Source organism: Dipteris shenzhenensis, chromosome 20 (assembly GCF_047967505.1).
Source record: "Dipteris shenzhenensis isolate YYH24624 ecotype China chromosome 20, Dip_SZ_1.0, whole genome shotgun sequence".
NCBI classification, from domain to species: domain Eukaryota; kingdom Viridiplantae; phylum Streptophyta; class Polypodiopsida; order Gleicheniales; family Dipteridaceae; genus Dipteris; species Dipteris shenzhenensis.
In genome coordinates this window covers 25220093-25242631 of record NC_141615.1, presented here as the reverse complement: position 1 = coordinate 25242631, position 22539 = coordinate 25220093, and the positions used below count along the sequence as shown (strand labels likewise).

The 22539-nt window shown below is 42.4% G+C and overlaps 1 protein-coding gene across 1 annotated transcript in view; it reads right to left on the bottom strand.

Moving 5' to 3' along the window:
• Positions 1-6174: 6174 nt before the first annotated feature.
• Positions 6175-22539, bottom strand: part of PFT1 (phytochrome and flowering time regulatory protein (PFT1)) — a 135327-nt gene continuing 118962 nt past the window's right edge. The window contains exons 13-15 of the mRNA XM_087391566.1: positions 11034-11118; positions 7092-7178; positions 6175-6985 (exon numbers count right to left, since the gene is read on the bottom strand). Coding sequence (XP_087247692.1) covers positions 6800-6985; positions 7092-7178; positions 11034-11118 — 358 coding nt within the window. The 3' untranslated portion in view covers positions 6175-6799. The remainder of the gene's footprint in view (positions 6986-7091; positions 7179-11033; positions 11119-22539) is intronic.

The window sequence follows — 22539 nt, the reverse complement described above, 5'->3', positions numbered from 1 at the left end:
AGGATTCATTCTATTGAATCTCAAAGTCAATGATGATGGCCAAAAAGTGAAAAAATATAGCTCTTGCCATTGTGGGTGCTGCATGCATGGTTACTTAGCAGCATGGAGATGTGAGTAGCCCAATTCCAATATCTTTTTTTTGCTAAGGAGTGCAAATTTTTTACAAGTATGAATTGTTTTTGTACTCCCTTGTGGTTTAGTATCTCTACAACAAACTTAGCTACTTCTTTGTGTACGAGATCTACAATTGTATCATGTTGCATTCAAAAAATTTGGCCTTTGTGCCAGGTGGGACTCAATGTTAAACTTTAGAGAACCTTGCATTCAAATTTCTCAAAGGATAACTTTTTATCAATCCCTGGTTAACAAGTGACTAGCTCAAATCGAGACCATGCAGGTAATCAATCAAAGTAGGTACAAAATATCAGTCGACTCAGATTGCACTAGCTTAAATTGAGGCCATGCAAGCAAGCGGTGATAGGATTTGACCAATACCAATGGGTAAGTGCTGCAACTCCAAGCTTCACAAAAAGTTTGAAGGTTAGGATCATCAATAGACCAATCAGTAACAAGAGACATTTAGTGGATTTACAGTGGATGAGATTAGAAGGTGTTTAGCTCAACCACCTCAATCCAAGTATATAGGAGTTGAATGCGAGTTGTAACGGGCTCTTCCCTTGGATAGGTATAGTGTTGAATCCACGTGAAGTGTCATCACATGTGCATCTGGTAGTCATGAATAGTTCTCAATAAAATCTCTATTGTAGGAGTCAATCTCCACTTTTACCACCGTGCTCAGTACACAGTAAAAGCTCCAACTCAGGAGAAAACTCGACCAGGGTTCTTGACATCTCGCATGTAACTTGGACCTACAGATGAAGTCGTAGTCTGATAGTGTTCCTGGGGTATGGGACTATGACAATTGTAGGTGATGTGTGGGCAGTAAAGTTTTCTGAGAGATCAAGCGGATCTCTGGAGTGTATATGGTGAAGTTTCTCGGGCTATAACGTAGCAGAGTTTGCATGAATCCGGCGATTACCCTATGATTGTAACATTGTAAATTGGCCAATTGTAAATCTGGTGATTACCCTATGATTGTAACATTGTAAATTGGCCAATTGAATATATAAAATATGCACGTATGCATTAGGTCCTAAGATGGTTAGGAAAGGGTAGCACTGTGCATGGGTATTGCATTAATCAATGGTAGGCATAAAGAGTCATAGGCTAAGCATAGAATAATGGGGTATGCCCAAGGGATGTGATCCCAAGAGGCATGAGGTTTGCACCCTCTCGTGTCATTCATGGTGTGTGAGTATGGGCATTTGCTTGCATATGGATTGTGGATTGTGTGGAGCATGTAGAGAAGAGGATGCAAGGAAAATGGTCATTCTTTCATCGTGAACAGTGGTGGTCAGGATTTTCGTGACTCCGTCTAGTAGATAGGACTATCCACTTGCCAGCATTCGATTGTGGTACCACCTGTCTGTCGCATGAACGCTGGTAACCAGAAGCTACCAAAAAATCTCCCATGCAACATGCTATAGTTACTTTCATCGTGAACAGTGGTGGTCAGGATTTTCGTGACTCCGTCTAGTAGATAGGACTATCCATTGGCCAGCATTCGACTCTGTGCGTGTGTGTGAGAGAGAGTGTGAATAAATGAAAAAAGATTCTTACAAAAAAAATTTTGTATAAATATAATTTTTTTTAATGCTTTTTCTCCCACTCGCTTATTTTATTTTCTATTGGTATTTTAAAGCTAAAATATACAAATTAAAAACCAACTAATTACAAAAATCTACATCAATGCTTGAGTATGTAGGAAATGGTCAGGTTCATGTACTTAGCTAGTTCAAACAACTAAAACGAGTCGATGACATGCATGACTATCTAAAGCATACAAATTTTGAAATGCATGGAGAGTTACAAAGTTACTTAAGATTGACAAGCACAACAATTAAGGCTTTAACTAACATGTACGTAGATTTTTTCCCTATATATTCTGAGTGACTTGAAAGTTTTAAAGAATTGCGTGGAGTATTTGTAAAGTTTGCATTTAAACCATGAGAAATAAGTGTAAAGACTATAGATATATTTATAAACTTGCCTTGAAGGGTGAATCTCAGAGAAATAAGTTTCTTTCGTCTTGTATCAGAGTACGTTTGATTTATTCAGTCAATTAAAGTAGATGCATTGCTAAATGTAATGGGAGCATAGAAGTACTTCTCAAACTATCATTTGAGTAAAAACACACTTGAGTGCCAAATCTCAAGAGAAGAAAGTTAAAAGAAGTTGCATATAAAAACTATATTAGATCTCTCAAGGTCATTGAGTGCAAATGACCTATTGTGTACATGTAACACAACAAGCATAGGTAGAGGAAAATATAAATCAACATCTTGACCCTTAAGAGATCTTAGTAAAAAAATACTTTTGATAGCTCCCACCTTATCCTCAAAGGCTGAAGAAGAGACCAATGGATTCTTTCTAACTTTTTTATCTTTGATACGCACATCTATTCAAACATGAGTTCACAAACAAGAAGGAATTGAAACAATTATTCAATCTCCATCAAAAACTAGAATTATAAAGATTTTAGATAGTAACAGTTAGGTTTTATAAGATGACATGAGAGTTACATTAGAAGCCATGACATTTACAAAACACACAATTTTCTTTTTGGTTTTGAACATGAAAAAAAGATTGAAAGACTAACCAATGTTATTATGCACAAGGCTATTTATTTTGATGTTTAATGAGAAACAAATAGCTTATAATTAGAGTATATACTTGGTGGCCTATAGCCTTCCAAATTATGAAAGAAGATCGCAAGATCCTTGGGTCTCTCTCAAAGTGCAACATATGAATAATTATCAAGGATTGAAACCAAAGAGAAGAATTCTTTATATCCAAAAAATGATAAGACCTATTGAATGGAGCTTTGCATGAGACTTAAAGACTCAAAGTCCAAAATTTGTGGTAGCATGGTCTAAATGCCCAAGAGCAGTGCCCATTTTTCTTGGTTGAGAAGGAGCAGATAGTGTAGACAAATGTTATAGAGGTAAACAACCCTAGACATCTAACAAAGAAAGGATAGGAGCTCCTACTCGTTCCTTTGTTGCTCCTATTTTGTTGAAGGATTATTGGTCATACCGCAGTTTGAAAGGTAAGCAAGATTGGAGTACAATTTTCTTCTACACTCAAAGAGGAGTTTAAAAACCTTATAGCAGGTATAACTCCCACCAAATCATTCAAAATCCAACTTAAATCTACTAGAACATCAACTTCTCTCAATAAGTTTGTCCAAAGTTCATCAACATTTGGTAAAATGGCCCTGAAGCAATAACTCAACCACTTTGAGACATCCGCTAGAGAAGTCTTACATGCAACCATAATGTATCTAAGTTTCTTAGGATTTTTGCTGGAAACTACCGGGCTGTACAAAGATAAGGAAGACTTGGGTTGCAAATGAACCCAAAAAACTCTCAAAATTTTTTATGTTTCAAAATTGAGGTATCAAGCAACTAGAATACGTCTTTGATGCTACCTTTTTCTTAGGAATATGCTTATCAAGAAAGATATAGGGAAGAATGCAACTGGGTATCGGAAATATGGAAGTACTCATTTATTACCACTTGTGCATATCGAGGTTTCATGCTATCTAAAGGAGTTTGTCCTTTCCCTTGTTCTTTCCTTTACGGATCCTTGTTCCTAGACCAATGATACTTGCTATAAAGGCAATTTTCAGTATCTCGATTGCTTATGATTGTGCTATCAAAGTTGTGATTTTTATGTTTGTCATACTCTAGGCAAAATGGACATGTAGGAAGAATTGAGAACAACACAATTATCATATGCATCAAATTTTTAAAAATGAAAGGTACTCAATAGTCCAAGATACCCAAATTGTCAAATATTATAATGTGCCATGCTTTGCTTCAAGAAGATGTACTTATGTCATGGCTCCACATACAGTGGAGTGTCATCACACCCATAATGTTTTGCCTCAACTCTATCCTACGCTAAAGTACCTTTATTCCAATTAGGGGGGTTATAATGTATCCCTCTAAAATGACAATGTAAAACACATCCAGGAAAAAAGTTAGTTTGCTAGAGATGAACTTTGCTTCTTGCAAGAAACAAAACTCCTAACTAAGTAATTCCACAATGATATTGAAAAGCACATTATCCCAAATAATAAAACCAATCTAATCTTAGACAAACAATTGCAAGCCACAATACTCATACCACATACAAGGTGACTCCAAACCCCATCAAGACCACACATTCCCAAGATCTCTACTACGATGAGCCCTTGAATATAATAAGTTTATCCCTACTACATATTGCCTCCAACCTTTGTTGTCCCAAATACCCTACTTTCCTAAGAAATAAAATACCTCCCAAGGAAAATAATATGGACACTCGCACTCCTCTCAACTCCTAGGTTGTTGCCAACTCCTCCATCAATCAACTTGCATCCTAATTCCATTCAACGTCACCCTATCCTACGGTTAAACCACGATGAGTCCCATCGAGGATGTAACTTTATATACCTTCATAAGACTAGAATATATCGAATCGTACAAATTTTTTTTTAAAAATTATACAACCCTAGCTCACAAAACCTCTCATAATCTCACCTCAAGACCTAATTGAGGATTCAAACTATAAGAAGTGGATAAGATATCCCTCACACTCACTACGACCTTGTAGATAACCATCTACATGATTTGTACATGCAATGCATGGAAGAGGACTAGGTCTTGCACCAAATACTTGATGCCGCAAGAGTCTCATCTCCACTCAATAATGAAGTATAATAACATAAATATCACATGTAAGCATAGTAAGACATTTGTGCAATCAAACCGTGAGTGGTGAAGAAATTTTGATAATATATATTTGTACCAAAACAAAAAGGGGAGCTTAGCATTCAACCACCACCTTTTCACCATAACCATCACCATCTTTACCCACAAATGCAATTTACAAGTTGCATCATATAATCTATGTTAAACCCATGCCACCCCTCAACTTCAATCACAACCTGGATATTTATGTGTCAAGTATGCCTCTCCCAACATATAGGCTTCAATAAGCTAAGATAAAAGGTTTCAAAGGTTTAAATAAGATCAATGAGTTAATCTCACATAGTATGTGGCATAAAATGCATGGATTCAAAAAAATTCAAGCCCCAAAGCCAATTTCGCACAGCTTTATTCCACTGAATTTGTTCATTTGGTGTATCATCTCATGGGCCCATGCTCAGGAGCATCCTCATATTTCTATGCATCTCAACACTTCAAGTGAAGCAATTCTAATTATTTAAATCCAAGCTGTCGGCATTTTATATATCATCTTCATCATGGTTTCCCCTTGTACTTCCTTTGAAATGCAACTTTTAAAAACATTTTATATTTGAGGGAACCAAGGCTTTGTAGAATCCGTTAAGTGATGGCCTCGTCATGCTTTCTTATCAAACATAAAAATTTTAATACAAGGGTTTTGACAATAGCTTTTCTTTCAGTTGTAATGGCTTTAAGGCATTGCAATGCCAATTTCAACAAAAACAATTCAGACAATGCTTTTCATGGTTGTAATGTGCACAGTGCAACTATAGTAGTAGCCAAATGCCAAAACACTATCGTGTTCCACATCTCCAAAAAGCATCTAACTGGGTACTCCATAGACAACCTGAACAAGTTGTCCAATCTTTCGCATTCAAAACCTAGCCATACGCCAGCTTAACCTCTATAAACATGAATATGAGTTTGTATTAAGATTTGGTTGCTATCTTCAGGCTCAAGAATGAGACATTTCAGATCATAATGAGCATTGCAACTTCCATTCACGTGGAACATGTCCAAATTAAAGACCTTCAATTTTTGCATGGAACATGTTAATGTTCACTTTCAGAAACCAAGAGAGAGATTCAACTTCACACTGCAGAATTTCAATATTTGCTTGCATCACCACTGATTCTAAAAGGAAGTAGGTGTGCACTCTATTAGCATATGAATGGAATTCCAAAGCAAGGAACACTTTTACTGCAACTTTTACAGTGACAGACAGTAAAGCAATATATGGATGGACCCTAATAGTCCACAACTTCATAATGTTCACATGAATCCACCATGAGAACAGCAATTTAGGTTTTCTAATGTATATAAAAGTCAATTACCAAAGTAAAGCAAGATGGACCAATAACTCACCTTATGCACAATGACTTGAAAAGCACAAGTGTGCATATGGAAAGCTCAGCACTGGCCTCAAATTACAGGATTGTGCTAGAAGGGAACTGGCTTTGATAAATTACAAAATCGTGAATTTCATGTAACAAAATGAAAATCACTAAGCCTGAGCTGTTCTCGAAGGATGTGTCCCATAAACTTTAGGTGGCTGCTACAGAAAAGCCGCTCAAGACTGTCAAATCCTTAAAATAAGCCTCCCTTCACTGATTCCAATACATAACTTTTGCCAGTCCCCCAATAAATTACCTACATAATCATGTCTTGTAGCCAATCTAGTCACATGTGATGTCACTGGGAGCTGATGCAACTCTCCTTATGCAAGAGAATTTCTTTGAACCAGTAATCAAGTACTATAAGAACCTGTAAATCCAAAGGGCTGATTTTTTCTTCCTGTGCAAGCACCCATACACAGGGGTGCTTAAAATGCTGCCTGCTCTGGCCACTCTAAACGCCAAGTGGCTTTCAATTTCTGGAATACCCACTGTAAGCTGGTTTACATATTGTCTTGAGAAGATGACCATAATTGGGCTCTAAAATGCCCACTAGTTTAGAAATCCAGTTCCTGATAAACTTGAAGGACCTTGACCTGCTAGCTGGCCTGACTGTATCAGCTGAGGACGGACTTGACCTGTCAATTGGCCCTGTGAAAATGCCTGTCCAATTCCAGAAGCTCCACTCTGAGCTTGTTGCTGTTGATTTGATACCTGTGGCTTGAACACCACCATGTCCTGTTAATGGGAAAATCCAGATATTATTGTCCAAGGAAACAATGTGTCCCAAACAATGGAGTGTAAAAATATTCTTATTCACAAATGGCAACCAAAGCAACTGTACCCCTGGGAAGAGCATGCCAAGCATCCTTCCTTGTTTATCAGTGCTTGCTAGCAGCAAAGTCTGAGAGGGTAGTTGTATAACCGCACACTGTTTCCAAGAGAATGACAGCAATTTAAGTGTGATGGGACATTATTTCCTGGGTTGAATTTCTTCAAAGACAGCTATTCTTCCTTTACATCTACTGAAATTAAAACAAGATCTCACTCATAATTCAAATACCCATGAACGAAGAACAAAGAAAGGGATAGTAGAAGAGGACATAAGAAAAGTAGCTATGATATGGATGGCAGGATTTCAGATTTTTACTGAAGCCACCAACAACACACCTTACAAAGCAACAGAGAAAAAAGGCGGAGCTCCAGGAAGGTGGGTGTTTACATTACACTTGAGCACTCTTATACAGGATTAATCAAGATGGCCTTCCTGAGTACAAAAGCACAGTGATGATTTAAAAGCCACAGGCATAATCAGAATTTGTCATCTTAATCATTGATGCTCTTCCCTTTGGATAGTACAGTTGAACACAAAGCATTGCAGCAAAACTAGATCCTATAATGCTTGCTAACCTCTTCTTTTTAAACCCCCATCTCATGGTGTCATACACCAAACTTGGAGAGTTGACCGCATGGAATATTCAGAAGACTGGTAAACAATTTAGTAGATCTGACACCCCCCTCCCTTCCCTCCCTCCCTCCCTCTGTCTCTCTCTCTCTCTCTCTCTCTCTCTCTCTCTGCTTTTTACATGGAGAAAACTACAGGTAAGAAGCCAACAATATCAAAGCTGAGCATCCGTCTAGAATCCAGAGAGGCTCCAAATTTCATGTTTAAAATCTTCTACTTAATTGTAAATCATGAGCAGCAGATTCGCTTCTAAATCCTATACTTATAATTGCATGAAGATAGACACGGTATTGTCTGAAGATGCTTCAAAGTAGTGTGACTACCTGACTGTGCTCTTGACCCGGCGTACGTGAGCCACCTGCTGGCTTCTGAGCTTCCAGTACTACTTGGAGGGGATGGACCTCGCACATGCATCGGACACCCTTACCTCAGTGATACCCAATCCTTTCCACGACACGATCTGCACGTGTCCAGATGGGAAGATGCCCCAAAACCCCTGGTTCAATGATGAGTGCAGAGAGATGATAGCCCACCTTACACGTGAGCGAGCACCCGGACAGTTGACTTCACCAGAGGCACAACGGATCTCACGCCGAGTGTCCCGAGCATCACCTAACATCGCCAAGTCAATAATAAATCACCACCCCTGACATTTGCATGGAGGATGGGGTCCTAATGGATCTTGTGTCATGTCTCAGGCCCACATTTTTACTCATTCGTTTTTTTGTTTAAACATTTGATAAACTGCAGCTCAATTCCGAGTTGATACACGGCATAAGAAGCGGGCTTTCCTCTTGCACAAAATGGATGAGGTGATCAGCTCCTTTCGTGGAGGAGACCCTACTATGGGATGGGGGCTCTTGTCGAAGGGGAAGTCGCCCATCCCCATCACAGACCAGCAGTCTGGCATACATATGCATGCTCCCTATATGATGTCCTCCCAAGTCAAGCACCATCTGGTATGTCCTCTATGCCCAGACCCACTACGTGTCATTTGTTTACTGCGCAGAATGTACAAACTGCTCTTCTCCGGCTTCATAACCAGCGATCACTAGATCATGGAGCACTTTGCACATGGGCAAGAGAACTTGACCCCAATCCTAGCATAGTTGTTCAACCATGCCGTATGCCATGGCTTCCCACCTACTTAGAGCACCACCACCATAGTACCAATACACAAGGCAGGTGATCCCAAGGACACTGGGAACTACCGCACTCTTATGATTGGACACTTTGGCTAAGATATATGGGTCGGTTCTAGAGAGGGAGATCAGCAGCCACACAGAGGATCATGGGCAGCGGGCACTTGGGCAGGCAGGCTTTCGAGACAGCACTCCACCCTGGACCACATTTTCACCCGAGGGCTATCATGAAGAGGTGAAGTCCAGGCATCAGAAAGTCTACACTTGTTTCATAGACTTTCGTAAGGCATTCGATACTGTCCCACCCTCTCGCGTTGCAGCCCCCAGAGATCATGATTTGGGAGGTCATGAGTCTGTATGAGTTCGTCAGAGGGAGGGTACGTGTCCCAAGAGGCCTATAAGGCTGCGTTGAGAGCACTATCAGAGTAAAACAAGGTTGCCCCCTATCACCGACTCTTTTTGGGCTCTATCCATGAGATCACTTCTTTTGTCGATTGCCTAGGTGGAGAGGGTTCCCTTCTAGCTGACCTGATGGTGCAGATATTGTTGTACAACGATGTCATAGTCCTCATATCATCCTCAGCAAAGGGACTGCAAAAACAACCAAGGTTATGATCTTCAATACCTCACGAGCACTGTCCCATCGCCAAAGTTTCACATACTGTGACGAGCCTCTGGAGATAGTGCAGTCTTACACATATCTGGGGATAGTGTTCACAGGACTAGGTTTCACGATGATCCATGCAAGTATGGCACGACTCACACTAGGACGGGGTGCTCTAGCTTGACTAGAGAGGCGATGCTTCCAGGCACACTTCCGAAATCCTCCGACGAAGGGTTGGCTTTTTGACACGCTGGTGAGACCAACTGCAATGTATGCAGCACCTTTTTGAGGGAGTGATATTTCAGCAACAGAGTGGCAGAGATTTGAGAGGCTACAGGTGACTATGGGATCCAAGATGATTCGGAGTAAACCCTCAGTCTCCCATCAGATTATATAGGCAGAGTTTGCCATGACTCCTCTCTAGGTTTATGCCATCTTTCAAACAGTGACGTTCCTCCACAGAGTCTATCAAACAGTGACGTTCCTCCACACAGTCTAGACCTTACCCCAGTGGAGATTACCGAGGTTAGCATTAGAGTCCTCCAAGCGCCCAGCAGAGAGCAGTGTTGATACGGCATGGTATGCACGGATATCCACGTGGTTTGGTAGTCACAACATTCAAATGGACAGACTTCCCCCCTTTAAGTACAGTCTAGATGCACCACCCGAGATGATTCCACAAGATGAGATCAACCGTATCATACAGTCGGACCTCCTCCAGCTCCATACATCTAGGGCCTAGGGGGGAGAGGAGTTCCCCAACTCTACCATGACCACTTCCTTAGGGTCTCAAAGCATGGTCTTGTCATCAAACCTCAATATCTCGAGGACAGCAGAGTATCACATGCAATGAGGGTAAAACAGTTCTTGAGGAAACATGGACAATCTTTTCAAGATTTCCCACTAGTAGGTAGGCAAGGTAATGCCTAGAGCCAGCACACCAAAGACAAGCATCAAAGGGAGGTTGAGGGGATGTCTAGCTAAATCCCAGGACCTAATAATCCTTACTTTTGTACTTGTCTAGAAAAGGGTAGATAGAACTAAGTCTATTCCCCTAGGATATCATACATATGGACATTCACAAGCTAAATAAAGGAGCCCATAATTGACATTGCCAATCAAAGAAGAAGAGTATGCTAAGATCACCATATAAGAAAATATTACCAAGCAAAGATTTTTCGCATGAATGTGATCAATTATTAATTCCTAGTTTTTCCTCTGTTCATTACAGTGTACAGCAATCGTAGATGTTTGTGCACAGGTAAATACTTTCTGATAAATCGCGCATAACATCCTCGTGGACAGTTGTCAGAAGCTGACAGATGGCACGAATGACATCACAGAGGCTAAATGAGCAGTAATAAGTTTCCTTGACCATAGAGACACCAATGTGGAACAATAATATAATTATTCTTGAAAGCAGTTACTTGCAGGTCCAACCGTCACATTTACTCTATGCATGTCAAGCAGTTGCAAGTGTATGCATGGAGGACTCTGGATTAGGAAGAGAGACGATTCTGCTTATAGCATAAATTCAAAGGACAGCTTAGTAATGATATGTGTTAAGATCATTACCAACTTTTTCTCAGCAAGCTGTGCCAGAAATCCATGCTGCCCCATTGTTCTAAAAACTAGTACTTCAGACTTCCCTTGATAATTTCTGCAATAGAAACAAAAATAGAAATTATAAAGGTGTATCAATATATTGGATAAAAAAAGATGTTTTACTTCAAAAGACAATAACCATTTATATGCAATAAATCATCCATTTGCTTAGCTTATAATAAATACAAAGAAAAGGCCAAGAGAAGAAACTCAACGCACAGATACATGATGCACGGCATGAAAAACCCATGGTCACTGTTTGTAAAAGGATGCATAACTAGTGAAGGCTTATTATCATACAACAATCCCAAATACGGGGTGGCGTGCCTTCTGTCCCACAAGACTGAATATGAGGTCTAATGAACCTCTTCCGAGATAAGCAGTGAAGGCATGTGCCTGTTTATCTCTTTGATGCGGTTGGATCTGATCCTGCGTGGGAAGAGTCGGAGGCACTGTGGCAGCACTGGTAGGTGATCCAGATGTAGCAACGGTAGCACAAGGCGTATTGCAGTAGGTGCTTGTGCCTGAGAGGCAGGTATGGCCTCTATTTTTGCATCAATGCCTCCCAGATTTCTTGGCAATCAAGTGGCACACCATGTACGACCACATCAATAGTTGGTGCCATCCAGTTTGTCCTCAGCCGAGAGTATTCCAAGAAAATCATTGTTTGTCATTGTAAAAATCCCCAAAAAGAATGTGCTCTGCAAATGTTAAAGCCTCGAGGCTATCCTAGACTGAATATTCATATGCTGTATCCCATACTAAATCGTCAGAATTGTACAATATCTGTCCATATGCTGGCTCAGGTAAGGGCGGGGTGGACCTGGGTGCCATCAATAGCCTCTATGCAGTCCATTGATGCATATGCAAGTTTGTATTGAGAAATGAGGTTGGCAACACTATATATCCTAGTAAGAACCGTGATAGCCCACAAGGTCTTGACTACCATAAAAAATCCTGAGGCTCAATATAAGTGAGAGCCAGTCCCATGAACCCCCACGTAATGAAGAAACTGAAGAACAAATTGATGTAATGGGGTGTACCAAGAGATACAAGGGTTGTGTGTTGGTTAGTGTGACCAGGTTAGGTGGTAGAAGGTTCTATTAGGTGTAATTGAGAGATTCATGGTCTTGATTGAGAGATCAGTGGAGTGATTTGTGGATCTGGAGATGCTCTCCTTTGGGGCACATGCATTGTATCAGTTACCCTTATAAGGGCCTCTCCTCTCTTGAATAAACTACTCTATTTGTTCCATTTGCTGAATCCTTCATGCTGTTCCATCATGTGGCATCAGAGCCATGTTCACCCTCCTTGAGCCCTCTTTGAGTGCCATGTCATCATCTTCCCCAAATGAAGCTTTTTCTTCATTTTCTTCCACGAAATTTGCTTAGGCTTGTTCTCTCCATTCTCTGAGCCATTTCCCACATCCTCTAAGTGCGTTTCTTCGGCGCCTGGAAAATGTGTCGGCACGGGCAGAGGAAGCGACTATTCCCTAATAAGGATTCGCATTCTCCCTGTAGGAGCGACCATTCATCAAATGGCTCTAGCTACTGTTGGGCGACACTACAAGGAGCATGCTGATGAAGTTTGAGTAGCAATGGTCCAGTATACGAGGAGAACACACACAAAAACCAGTCGAGAAAGGCGCTACTCTCACAGATGTTCTGACGTAGCATTGTGCAATTCTTCTCTAGGGGCTCCTCTCTGGTAAAAAAACTTTCATTCCATTGTAAAAGCCCTTCATTGTTTGCTTCTATACCTTCAATTGCACCCTCCAACTTCAGACTATTTAATTTGGGGGTAACAGCGATATTTTCTTCTAATGTGAACCATTGAATATGTTTAAGTTCTAGAAAGTTTCATCATTATCTCAGTTATCTTTGGGCTTTTGGATGTTTAACCATTGGAAGTGATCTGAGGCATTTTTCAATCTGATCTTTGGAGCACTGTCTTGCAGTTTGACAGTTTTGGTAAATGCTCATGATGCATTTATGACATATTTTGAATTGAATGCTATCTTTGTAAGGGACTAGACAAACATATCTGCGATGTTGTCCTCTGTGGGAAGATAGGACAACTCTATGTCGCCTGCTGACAACCGCTCCCGAACATAATGATAGTGAACTTCAATATGCTTGGTACGCGCATGAAACACTGGGCTACGCGCAATGGCCAAAGCACTCTGGCTGTCAGTGTAGACAATAGTGGAGGATGTCTGGCAAATACCAAGATCTGTAAGTAACTGTCGAAGCCAAACACACTCTACTGTAGCGGTGAAGGCTGCCCTGTACTCAGCCTCACAACTAGACGTGGCAACTGTCGGTTGCTTCTTGCTGAGCCAAGAAATACATGAATTGCCAAGCAAAAAACAATTGCCAGTATGTGACACTCTGGTGTCGGAACATCCTGCCCAGTCACTATCCGTGTAAGCATGCATGGTAAGTGAACCCTGATCACCATAGAAGAGGGCTAAATCCTGAGTGCCTCTGAGATATCTGAAGACTCTTTTCACTGCCTGCCAATGCTGTGAACTGGGCATGTGCATGAATCTGCTGAGCTGAGATACTGCATACTGCAAGTCAGGTCTGGTGTGACATAAATAAATAAGGCATCCAACAGCCTGTTGATAAAGAGTGATATCACATGGTGGGCTCCCATCATGAGCTGAGAATTTGAAGCCAAGGTCCACTGGAGTAGAGATTGGCTTGCAATCCTCAAACTGAAAACGATCAAGGAGCTGTCCAATATACTTGGACTGAGACATCATGATACCCCCCTCAACATGAGCAAACTGAATGCCCAAATAATAATGGAGCTGTCCCATGTCTGACATGTCAAAAATCTGCTGCAAATCAGCTTTGAAAGCTGCAATTTGCTGAGTATCGGGGCCCGTGATAAGCATATCATCCACATATAAAATCAGCACTAAAAAATCAGATCCACTCCCACGGAAATAAAGAGTGGGTTCTGTGGGACTATTCTGAAAACTAAGGGATAGTAAGTGTGCATGAATTTTTGCATACCATGCCCTGGGTGCCTGCTTCAAACCATAAAGGGCTTTTCTAAGCCGGCATACCTTATTTTCAGAATTAATAACCTCAAAACCAGGAGGTTGAGTGACATAGACTTCTTCCTGCAGATCCCCATGAAGAAAGGCAGTCTTGATGTCAAGTTGGTGCACTTGCCAATGATGATGGGCTGCAATGGCAATGACACATCGAATGGTAGTAATCCTGGATGTGGGAGCAAATGTCTCCTCAAAGTCAATGCCTTGTTGTTGGGCATACCCTTTTGCAACAAGACGGGCTTTGTATCGATCTATGCTGCCATCAGATTTTCTTTTTAATTTGTAGACCCAACGCGTTCCAATGGCATGCTTGCCAGGTGGAAGATCTACTAATTCCCAAGTGTCATTTTTGGCAATAGATTGTAACTCAGCTTTCATTGCATCCATCCACTCTTGGCTGTCAAAAGCATCTTTATGGCACAAAGGCTCTTCATTGCAAGCTGTAGCAAGGAGTGCAAACTCAAGAAAGTGACCATGCTGTCTATTCCCTGATCTTGTCCGGGCAGCAAAAGGCTGATCTTGTTTGCTGTCCCTCAATGTATCAAGAAGCCATCTGGGAACTTGCCTTTGCTGTCTATTAACAGCTCTTTCTTCAATGACTGCATCATGAGTAATGGGATCATTTTGTGCCGGAAGAGAAGCCTGCAAATCAGCATGAGGTTGAGGCTGATTATTGCTTTGTGGAGGGCTTGCAGGAGGCGCATGTTGCTGCTCAAAATCCTCTTCTGATGATGGTAGAGGTAACCAAGACTCAAAGGCATCAAACATGTCAATATCTGGCTTTGCTTTGCAGTCCACAAGAGGAGAAGCTGAATGTTCAGCAAAGATCACATCTCTACTGACAATAATCTTCCCAGTATTTGGTTGATATAACCGATACCCTCTGCTCTCCTGGCTGTAACCAATGAATATGCATTTGATTGCCTTGTCATCAAGCTTATGTCTCAGCTGAGATGGTACATACATGAACATACGCAAGAGACCCAAAAACTTTCATGTGTGAAAGTGAAGGCTTCCTGCCTTTCCATGCTTCATAAGGTGTCATAGTCTGTAATGCCCGCGTAGGTGATCTATTCAGCACATAGTTGGCACACATTACTGCATCAAGCCAAAATTTATTGGGCAAAGACTTGGCCTTGAGCATGCATCTGGCCATCTCCATTGTGGACCTGTTTTTCCTTTCAGAAACAGGATTCTGCTGAGGAGTGTAAGGAGTAGTGCATGAGTGAATATGCATGAGTGAATAATGCCCCGTGAGGAAAGAAATGCATCAAACTCCTTTGACATATACTCACCCCCCCTATCTGTGTTGAGGGTGACAAGCTTGCAGCCTGATTCATTCTCAACCATATTCAGCCATCTCTGAAAGCATAAGAAAAGTTCAGATTTGGCCTTTAAAGGATATACCCAGCAATACCTTGTGAAATCATCAATGAGAGTCATGAAATACTTGTATCCTCCAATGGCATTTGTCCTCATTGGGCCACAGACATCACTGTGTACTAGCTGCAATTTCCTTTGTGAGAGTTTTGGACAATTCTTTTGAAAAGGAAATCGATGCATCTCACCCAAAAGACAACCCTCACACACATGTTTAGAAACTGTGAGTCTGAGGTACATCATTAGCCATCTGGTGTGAATGCAGCTTTGCAAGAGCTCTATAATTGAGATGGCCCATTCTCTCATGCCACAGATGAGTTTCAGCAAGCTGTGAATCTGAAATAGCCAATGCTTCGGTGTAAAGTGCAGCTGCATGATGATCAAGGTGATAAAGCCCTTTTCGCAAGGTGCCAGTGAGAACTATGGCATTGTCATCACGAAGATCATATACTAGGCATCTGTAGCCATCAAAAATTACTCTGAAACCTGAAGTAGCAATTGCTGAAATTGAAATCAAGTTGACTTCAATTCCAGGCACAAAAAGAACATTTGTCAGAGTGACAGGATGGCTGGAAATGGATGTGAGCTGCACATCTCCAACTCCTTTTACAGCATATGAAGCATTATTGGCACATGTAACAGTCCCCCCTCGAGGTGCATCAGCTAAAGAATGAAACAACTGTCTGCAAGATGTGACATGCTTGGAAGCACCACTATCAAAGTACCAGGACTGAGCATCATTAGAAGTAAAAAGTGCATCAGCTTTGGAGGGATCAAATGAGCAATGGACAGCCCATGCCCAATCATCCTGAAGAGCATGTGCATGTGAAGCATCTGCTGGCTCATGGGATTCAATGGCATGTGAGGCATTAGCTGTCAATCCTGCTTTCTTTTTCTCCGAAGCAATGCGCTTCCTGCATTCTGAAATGTCATGTCCAGGCTTGCGACAATAGTTGCATCTTTTCTTCTTTCCCTTATCTGCTGTATTTTTAGATGCATGAGAGGAATTGCAGCTGCTATGCGTAGAGGAATTGCAGCTGCTGTGTGCAGATTTTGGCTTGCCCATAAGCTTGGGAGCCTTGCCTCTTCCTGTTTGCTGTGAAGCAAATGCATGATCAGGAATAATTGCTTGTCTGTTAGCTCTACTTTGCTCTTCCTGCAAAAGCAAAGTAACAAGCTGATCAAAAGAATAGTGGTCTGGATTACCCATGGCCACTAATCGAAGGGTTGTAGCAAACCCTTGATATGTATCTGGTAGTCCATTCAATGTAGTACTGACAAGCTGTGAATTTGGCACCACTTCATCAATGTTGGCAAGCTGTTCCATGAGGTCTTTGACCTTTGTCAAATATGCATCCATTGACTCACCTTCATTCATATTCACTTCCTGTAATTGCCTTCTCAAATATGCAACACGAGCTTCATTGCGAATCTGATATAGAGAAGCCAATTTATCCCAAGCATCCTTTGCTGTCCTGCAAGAACGGATGTGTGGAATAATGATTCTCTTGCATGATAAAGCAATGCATGAATGTGCATTTGCATCTCTTGCATCCCATCTAGACTGTTCTTGAGTTGGAAGAGCAACAACAGGAGTGCTAGAGGAAGAGGCATCAGGAGAAGTACCACCTGCAGAAGGTGCAGCAGTAGAAATAATAACTGAAGGATTGGCTGGCCTCAGATCAGCCCCAGAAACAATATTCCACAAATGCTTTGCAACAAGAATATGTTTCATGAGATAAGACCACATCGGATAGTTGGTGCCATCCAACTTATCATCTTCACGAAGGACTCCAAATAAATCTTGATTGTTCCCAGCCATAGCAAATGTGATAACTTGTAAAAGACCTGAAAACCCAAAAGCCTCAAGGCTATCACTGCAATAAGCTGGCTGTCCAAAAATGACAGCAAATATCTGCAAATTTCTGACCCAAATCAAAGGGCAAATGCAGATCTGACCCAAATGTGACTGTGACAGGCAATGTTCACTGCAAAAACAGCAAATTTGGCAAAAGCTCCAAATTTATTGAGGGCAAATTCAGAAAAGCCCCAAATCTTGCTGAAATTTCGCAAATGTGACCCAAAGTTTGCAAATCTGACACAATGTTTTGCAAATATAACTGAATGTCCTGCAATCTAACCCAATGTACTGCAATCTAAACAAGAAATTGCAGAACAAATCCCAAAACTCCAATTTCTTGCAAGAAATTGCAATTAAAAGAGGTGAAAGGAAATGAAAACCCCAAATTTTCCAATGTCCTGCAAAAGCCCCAAATCTGCAAATGTCTGTAGATGACTCCAGTGAGACCAAGGACCTGTTTCCAGCCAATGCTAAAAAAGGTACTGTACGGAGTACCCAGATGAAGCTGTACGGAATACCACTAAAGGTACGTAGTACGGGAAGCTGGTACGAACCGCTGACGACTGAAGGTACGGTGAAAGTACCTTGTACTCCTACGCAAGTAGAATCATACAGCGTAGCCCCAAATCTGCAAATGTCTTGTACTCCTACGCAGGTACAATCGTACGGCGTATGTACCTTGTACGACGAAGGTACGAAATGGCGTACGGTACAGAAGTACTATGAATGCACCGTACGTGCAGGTACGGGTGTATGGCGGATGTACGACACAAAGTACGGAGTACAGTACGGCGCCGACGGGTGTACGGCGTCCTTCAACGCAGATGTACGGCGACGATGCAGATCTGCTAACGTAAGGAATGCACGACGCATGAACTGTACGGAAGGTACGACTGTACGACGCCTGATGTACGGAAGGTACGAACTGTACGACGCCTGCTTGTCGACCAGCAAGGCAAAAAAAACTCCAATGAGCAATGGAGGCTCGGGGCTGAGGAGATCTGGAAGGCTAGAGCAAAACCTGCTCTGATACCACTGTAGTAACGATTGAGAGAGAGAGAGAGAGTGTGTGCAGTGCAGGACGAGTCGAAGATGATAGTCACGTAAACTTAGATAGATGGATAAGGTTACTAAACACAAGTACAAAGTACTTGTATCTAGGCCTAGGACTAAGTGTCCTAGGTGTCACATAGGATTATGTGTCCTATGTGGCATAGAAGGCACTAACACAATAAGTGCCTACACTTATGCCTACAAGGCACATACCATGGCCTATAGGGCATCACTAGAACCACCAAAGGATGGCCTACAATTTCCATACATAGTCATTGTCCAATCCTCCAGTTGTAAACCAAAAGTCCTAGGAGTGAGTCACAGGTTGGGGCCATGTGTGTTGCTACATGATGGTGGGCAAGCCATGGAGCATCCCATGTACTACTGTTGGAGATGAGGTCATCAATTTGTGGGAGGGAATGAAGGACAAATTGATGTAATGGGGTGTACCAAGGGGTAAAAAGGTTGTGTTGGTTAGTGTGACCACGTTAGGTGGTAGAAGGTTCTATTAGGTGTGATTGAGAGATTCAAGGGCTTGATTGAGAGATCAGTGGAGTGATTTGTGGATCTGGAGATGCTCTCCTTTGGGGCACATGCATTGTATCAGTTGCCCTTATAAGGACCTCTCCTCTCTTGAATAAACTACTCTATTTGTTCCATTTGCTGAATCCTTCATGCTGTTCCATCAGAAACGGGAGGGAAACCTGCGCAGCATTTCTGCAATCCCAATCCAAATGATCCTTGTATGTCTGCACTCCTAGAGGTAGTGATAAATAGAGTCAATAGCCGATAAGCAAGATGGACAAGAGGGATCAGCTCCCAAAATGTTCCTCCATTGCAGTCCCTCCATTAATATAAAGCCAAAGAAGAGAGTGACTTTTCTATTCATGAGGGAGCTCCAGAGCTGCCTCCAACAAGATGTCTAAAATCTCATCAAAGCTCTCCCAATGATGAGTTCTGGGAAGTCTCCAACCTCTTGCAGTAAACTACAATTTTCTGCTTGCTGTAAACTCAAAAAGGGATGGCCCCTTGCATGGTTGTCTACTACAATCCACTCCCACTCGCCTAGATCCCATGGGAAGAAACTTTATGGTGACACCCCCCATAAACCAAAGCCTCCAAATACCAAGAGGAATGCCTTCCACATGACTCTCTCTCTCTCTCTCTCTCTCTCTCTCTCTCTCTCTCTCTCTCTCTCTCTCTCCCCGCCGCTCAGCCCCCCCTCTCCGCCACGCAGCCCTCCCCCTCCCCGCCGCTCAGCCCCCCCGCCCCCTCCCCGTCGCTCAGCCCCCCCCCCCCCCCCGGTCGCTCTCCCCTCTCCCCTCTCCTCTTGCAGCCGCTCCCCCCTCTCCCCTCTCCTCTCGCAGCCGCTCCCCCCCCCCTCGCAGCCCCCCCTCCCGTAGCGCCGCTCTCCCCCTCCCGTAGCCTCTCGCAGCCCCCCCTCCCGTATCTCCGCTCTCCCTCCCCCTCCCGTATCTCCGAGCCACGAGCTGAGCTACTGGCACGAACTCCCAATCAGATCCAAACCAGCCTGGTGTCCCATACCACCAAGTGGCGCTGTGAAGCCCTGGATCTGCCACTGGGCCTTGGGCTACGCTAAGATGTAGGCGCGCGTCCGCGACTCAATCCAGGAACAGACCTGGCACCTGGGAACGAAACTTGCTCCCAACTGCACACTGAGAACTGAATCCCCTGGGCCCCTTTTATAGACTTGGGCCCCAGCGCCAAAAATAGCGAGGACCTATAAATAGTTCGTACCCTTGCCACTCAACCCGAGAATCAAGCCTGCCTAGCTCTAAGCCTCCCCAGGCTAACCTGAGCTAGTCCTGTGTACCTAGTACACGTCAGATACCAATCCATGCACATGACATACTCCCCCTCCTCTAACAACTCACTCCTGAGTTCGCTAAATAACCCGGAAATGTTCTCTGGAGGTTTTGTAATGTCTCCCATGTGGCATCCTCCTCAACACGATCCTTCCACTTGATCTTGTATTCCGTGATAGTTCTATTTCGAATCTGTCTGTCACGAAATTCAAGAATACACTCAGGTTCGTGTGGAATAAAAGTTAAATCTGTAACTTCTATTATCTCGTGAGGAGAAACAAGTTGATCTTCCGCACCCAAAACTGCTTTCAGTCTACTGACATGAAAGACTGGATGGACTTTAACATCAGGAGGCAATTCTAGTCGATATGCAACTGGTCCAATTCTTTTAATGACCTTGAATGGGCCACAGTATCTGGGGGATAATTTCGGAACCAAACCAATACTTAGGCTCTTGGATTCCTTAGGAATTCGTAAATATACCATCGTTCCTTTAGAGAACTCTCTTGGTGAACGATGTCTATTAGCATAAAATCTGTCCCGATCTTGGGCACTCCTAATAGACTCCTTGGCAAATTGCAACATTTCTTGCATGTCTAGCAAGAAGTTCTTAGCAGCATCATTTTGAATCCCTTTAATCCAACCATAACTGGAGACTTAGGTTGAAACCCGTACATAAGCATAAAAGGACTGTAACCAGTACTAGAATGCTTTGCACTGTTGTAAGCAAATTCAATCATAGGTAGATAATCTTCCCATGAAGACTGTCTCTTAGATACATATGCCCGAAGCATGTCTTCAACCAACTGGTTGACCTTCTCTGTACTGCCATCGGATTGTACATGATCCGAGGAACTCATACTTAGAGTAGTTTCTAACTTCTCAAATACAAGTGTCCAAAAGGTACTTGTAAACTTTGAGTCCCTGTCACTGACTATGTCAGATGGCAAACCATACAGCTTAAACAAGTGGTCCACAAACTCGTGAGCCAACTGAACAGCTGATATAGTTGTTCTAGTAGGTAAGAATCTAGCCATTTTTGTCAAACGGTCGACTATGACCCATATGGAATCATGGCCCTTGCGCGTTCGAGGCAAACCTGTAATAAAATCCATGGAAATACTTTCCCATTTATTACCTGAAATCTGTAATGGCTGTAATAAGCCTGCGCTTCTAAGGCGTTCTGCCTTAGTAACCTGACAAACCCGGCAACCTACTACATAGTTCTCAATAAATGCACGCATCTTTGGCCAATAAAAGGTATGCTTCACAAGAGACAGAGTCCTATGTATACCCGGATGTCCAGCACTAGGAGCATCATGACACTCCCAGAGAATCTTGGATTTAAGGTCCGAAACATCTGGCACACAAATCTTTTCATTCCGGAACAGCAAGCCGTTCCTAATCATCCACTGACCTCCTGCCGCCTGTACCGTAGGTGGCACAATTCCTGAGTCCTGGTCAACTATGGAGCTCCCATCCTGGACTCTCTGCCAATAAGAACTGAAATGACTATCAGTTGCGTATAGCCCTCTCAAGGATTGAAATAGGTCCGAGGATATTTCCGTAAATGACAAAGCATTTACAAACTTAACTCGACTTAAGGCATCCGCCACACTATTTAACGAACCCTTACGATAACGTATTTCAAAATCAAAATCTTGCATTAATTCTGCCCATCTAGCTTTCCTTCCCCTCAATTCTGATCCATCACACACATACTTAATTGACTGATGATCAGTCAATACAAAGAACTTTGAACCATACAAGTAGTGTCTCCAAACCTTAAGAGCATACATTACAGCATAAAGTTCCTTCTCGAGTGTGGGCCAACGATATTGAGTGTCGTCTAGCTTCTTACTCTCGAAAGCTACAGGTCTGCCCTCTTGGAATAGAGCTGCCCCAATCGCATAATCACTCGCATCGGCCTCTAAAACATAAGGCCGGGTAGGATCGGGTAATGCAAGAACGGGTGCTTCCTTAATAGAGAACTTCAAGGTTTCAAAAGCCTTGTTCATTGCATCATTCCAAGGGATCGGCTGAGTAGACCTGCGTCCACGACCTTTCAATATGTTTGTCAAGGGTGCCGTGATATGTGAATAATCACGCACAGATTTCCGAAGAAATACCGTAAATCCTAGGAAAGAACGAAGTTGTTTCACAGTCTGAGGGATAGGCCATTCTAAAACCTTCTGGATACGATCCAGATCAATGCTAATACCTTCAGAAGAAATCTTGTGTCCTAAGTAAATGATCTCCTTCATAAAGAAGTCACGTTTACTCATCTTG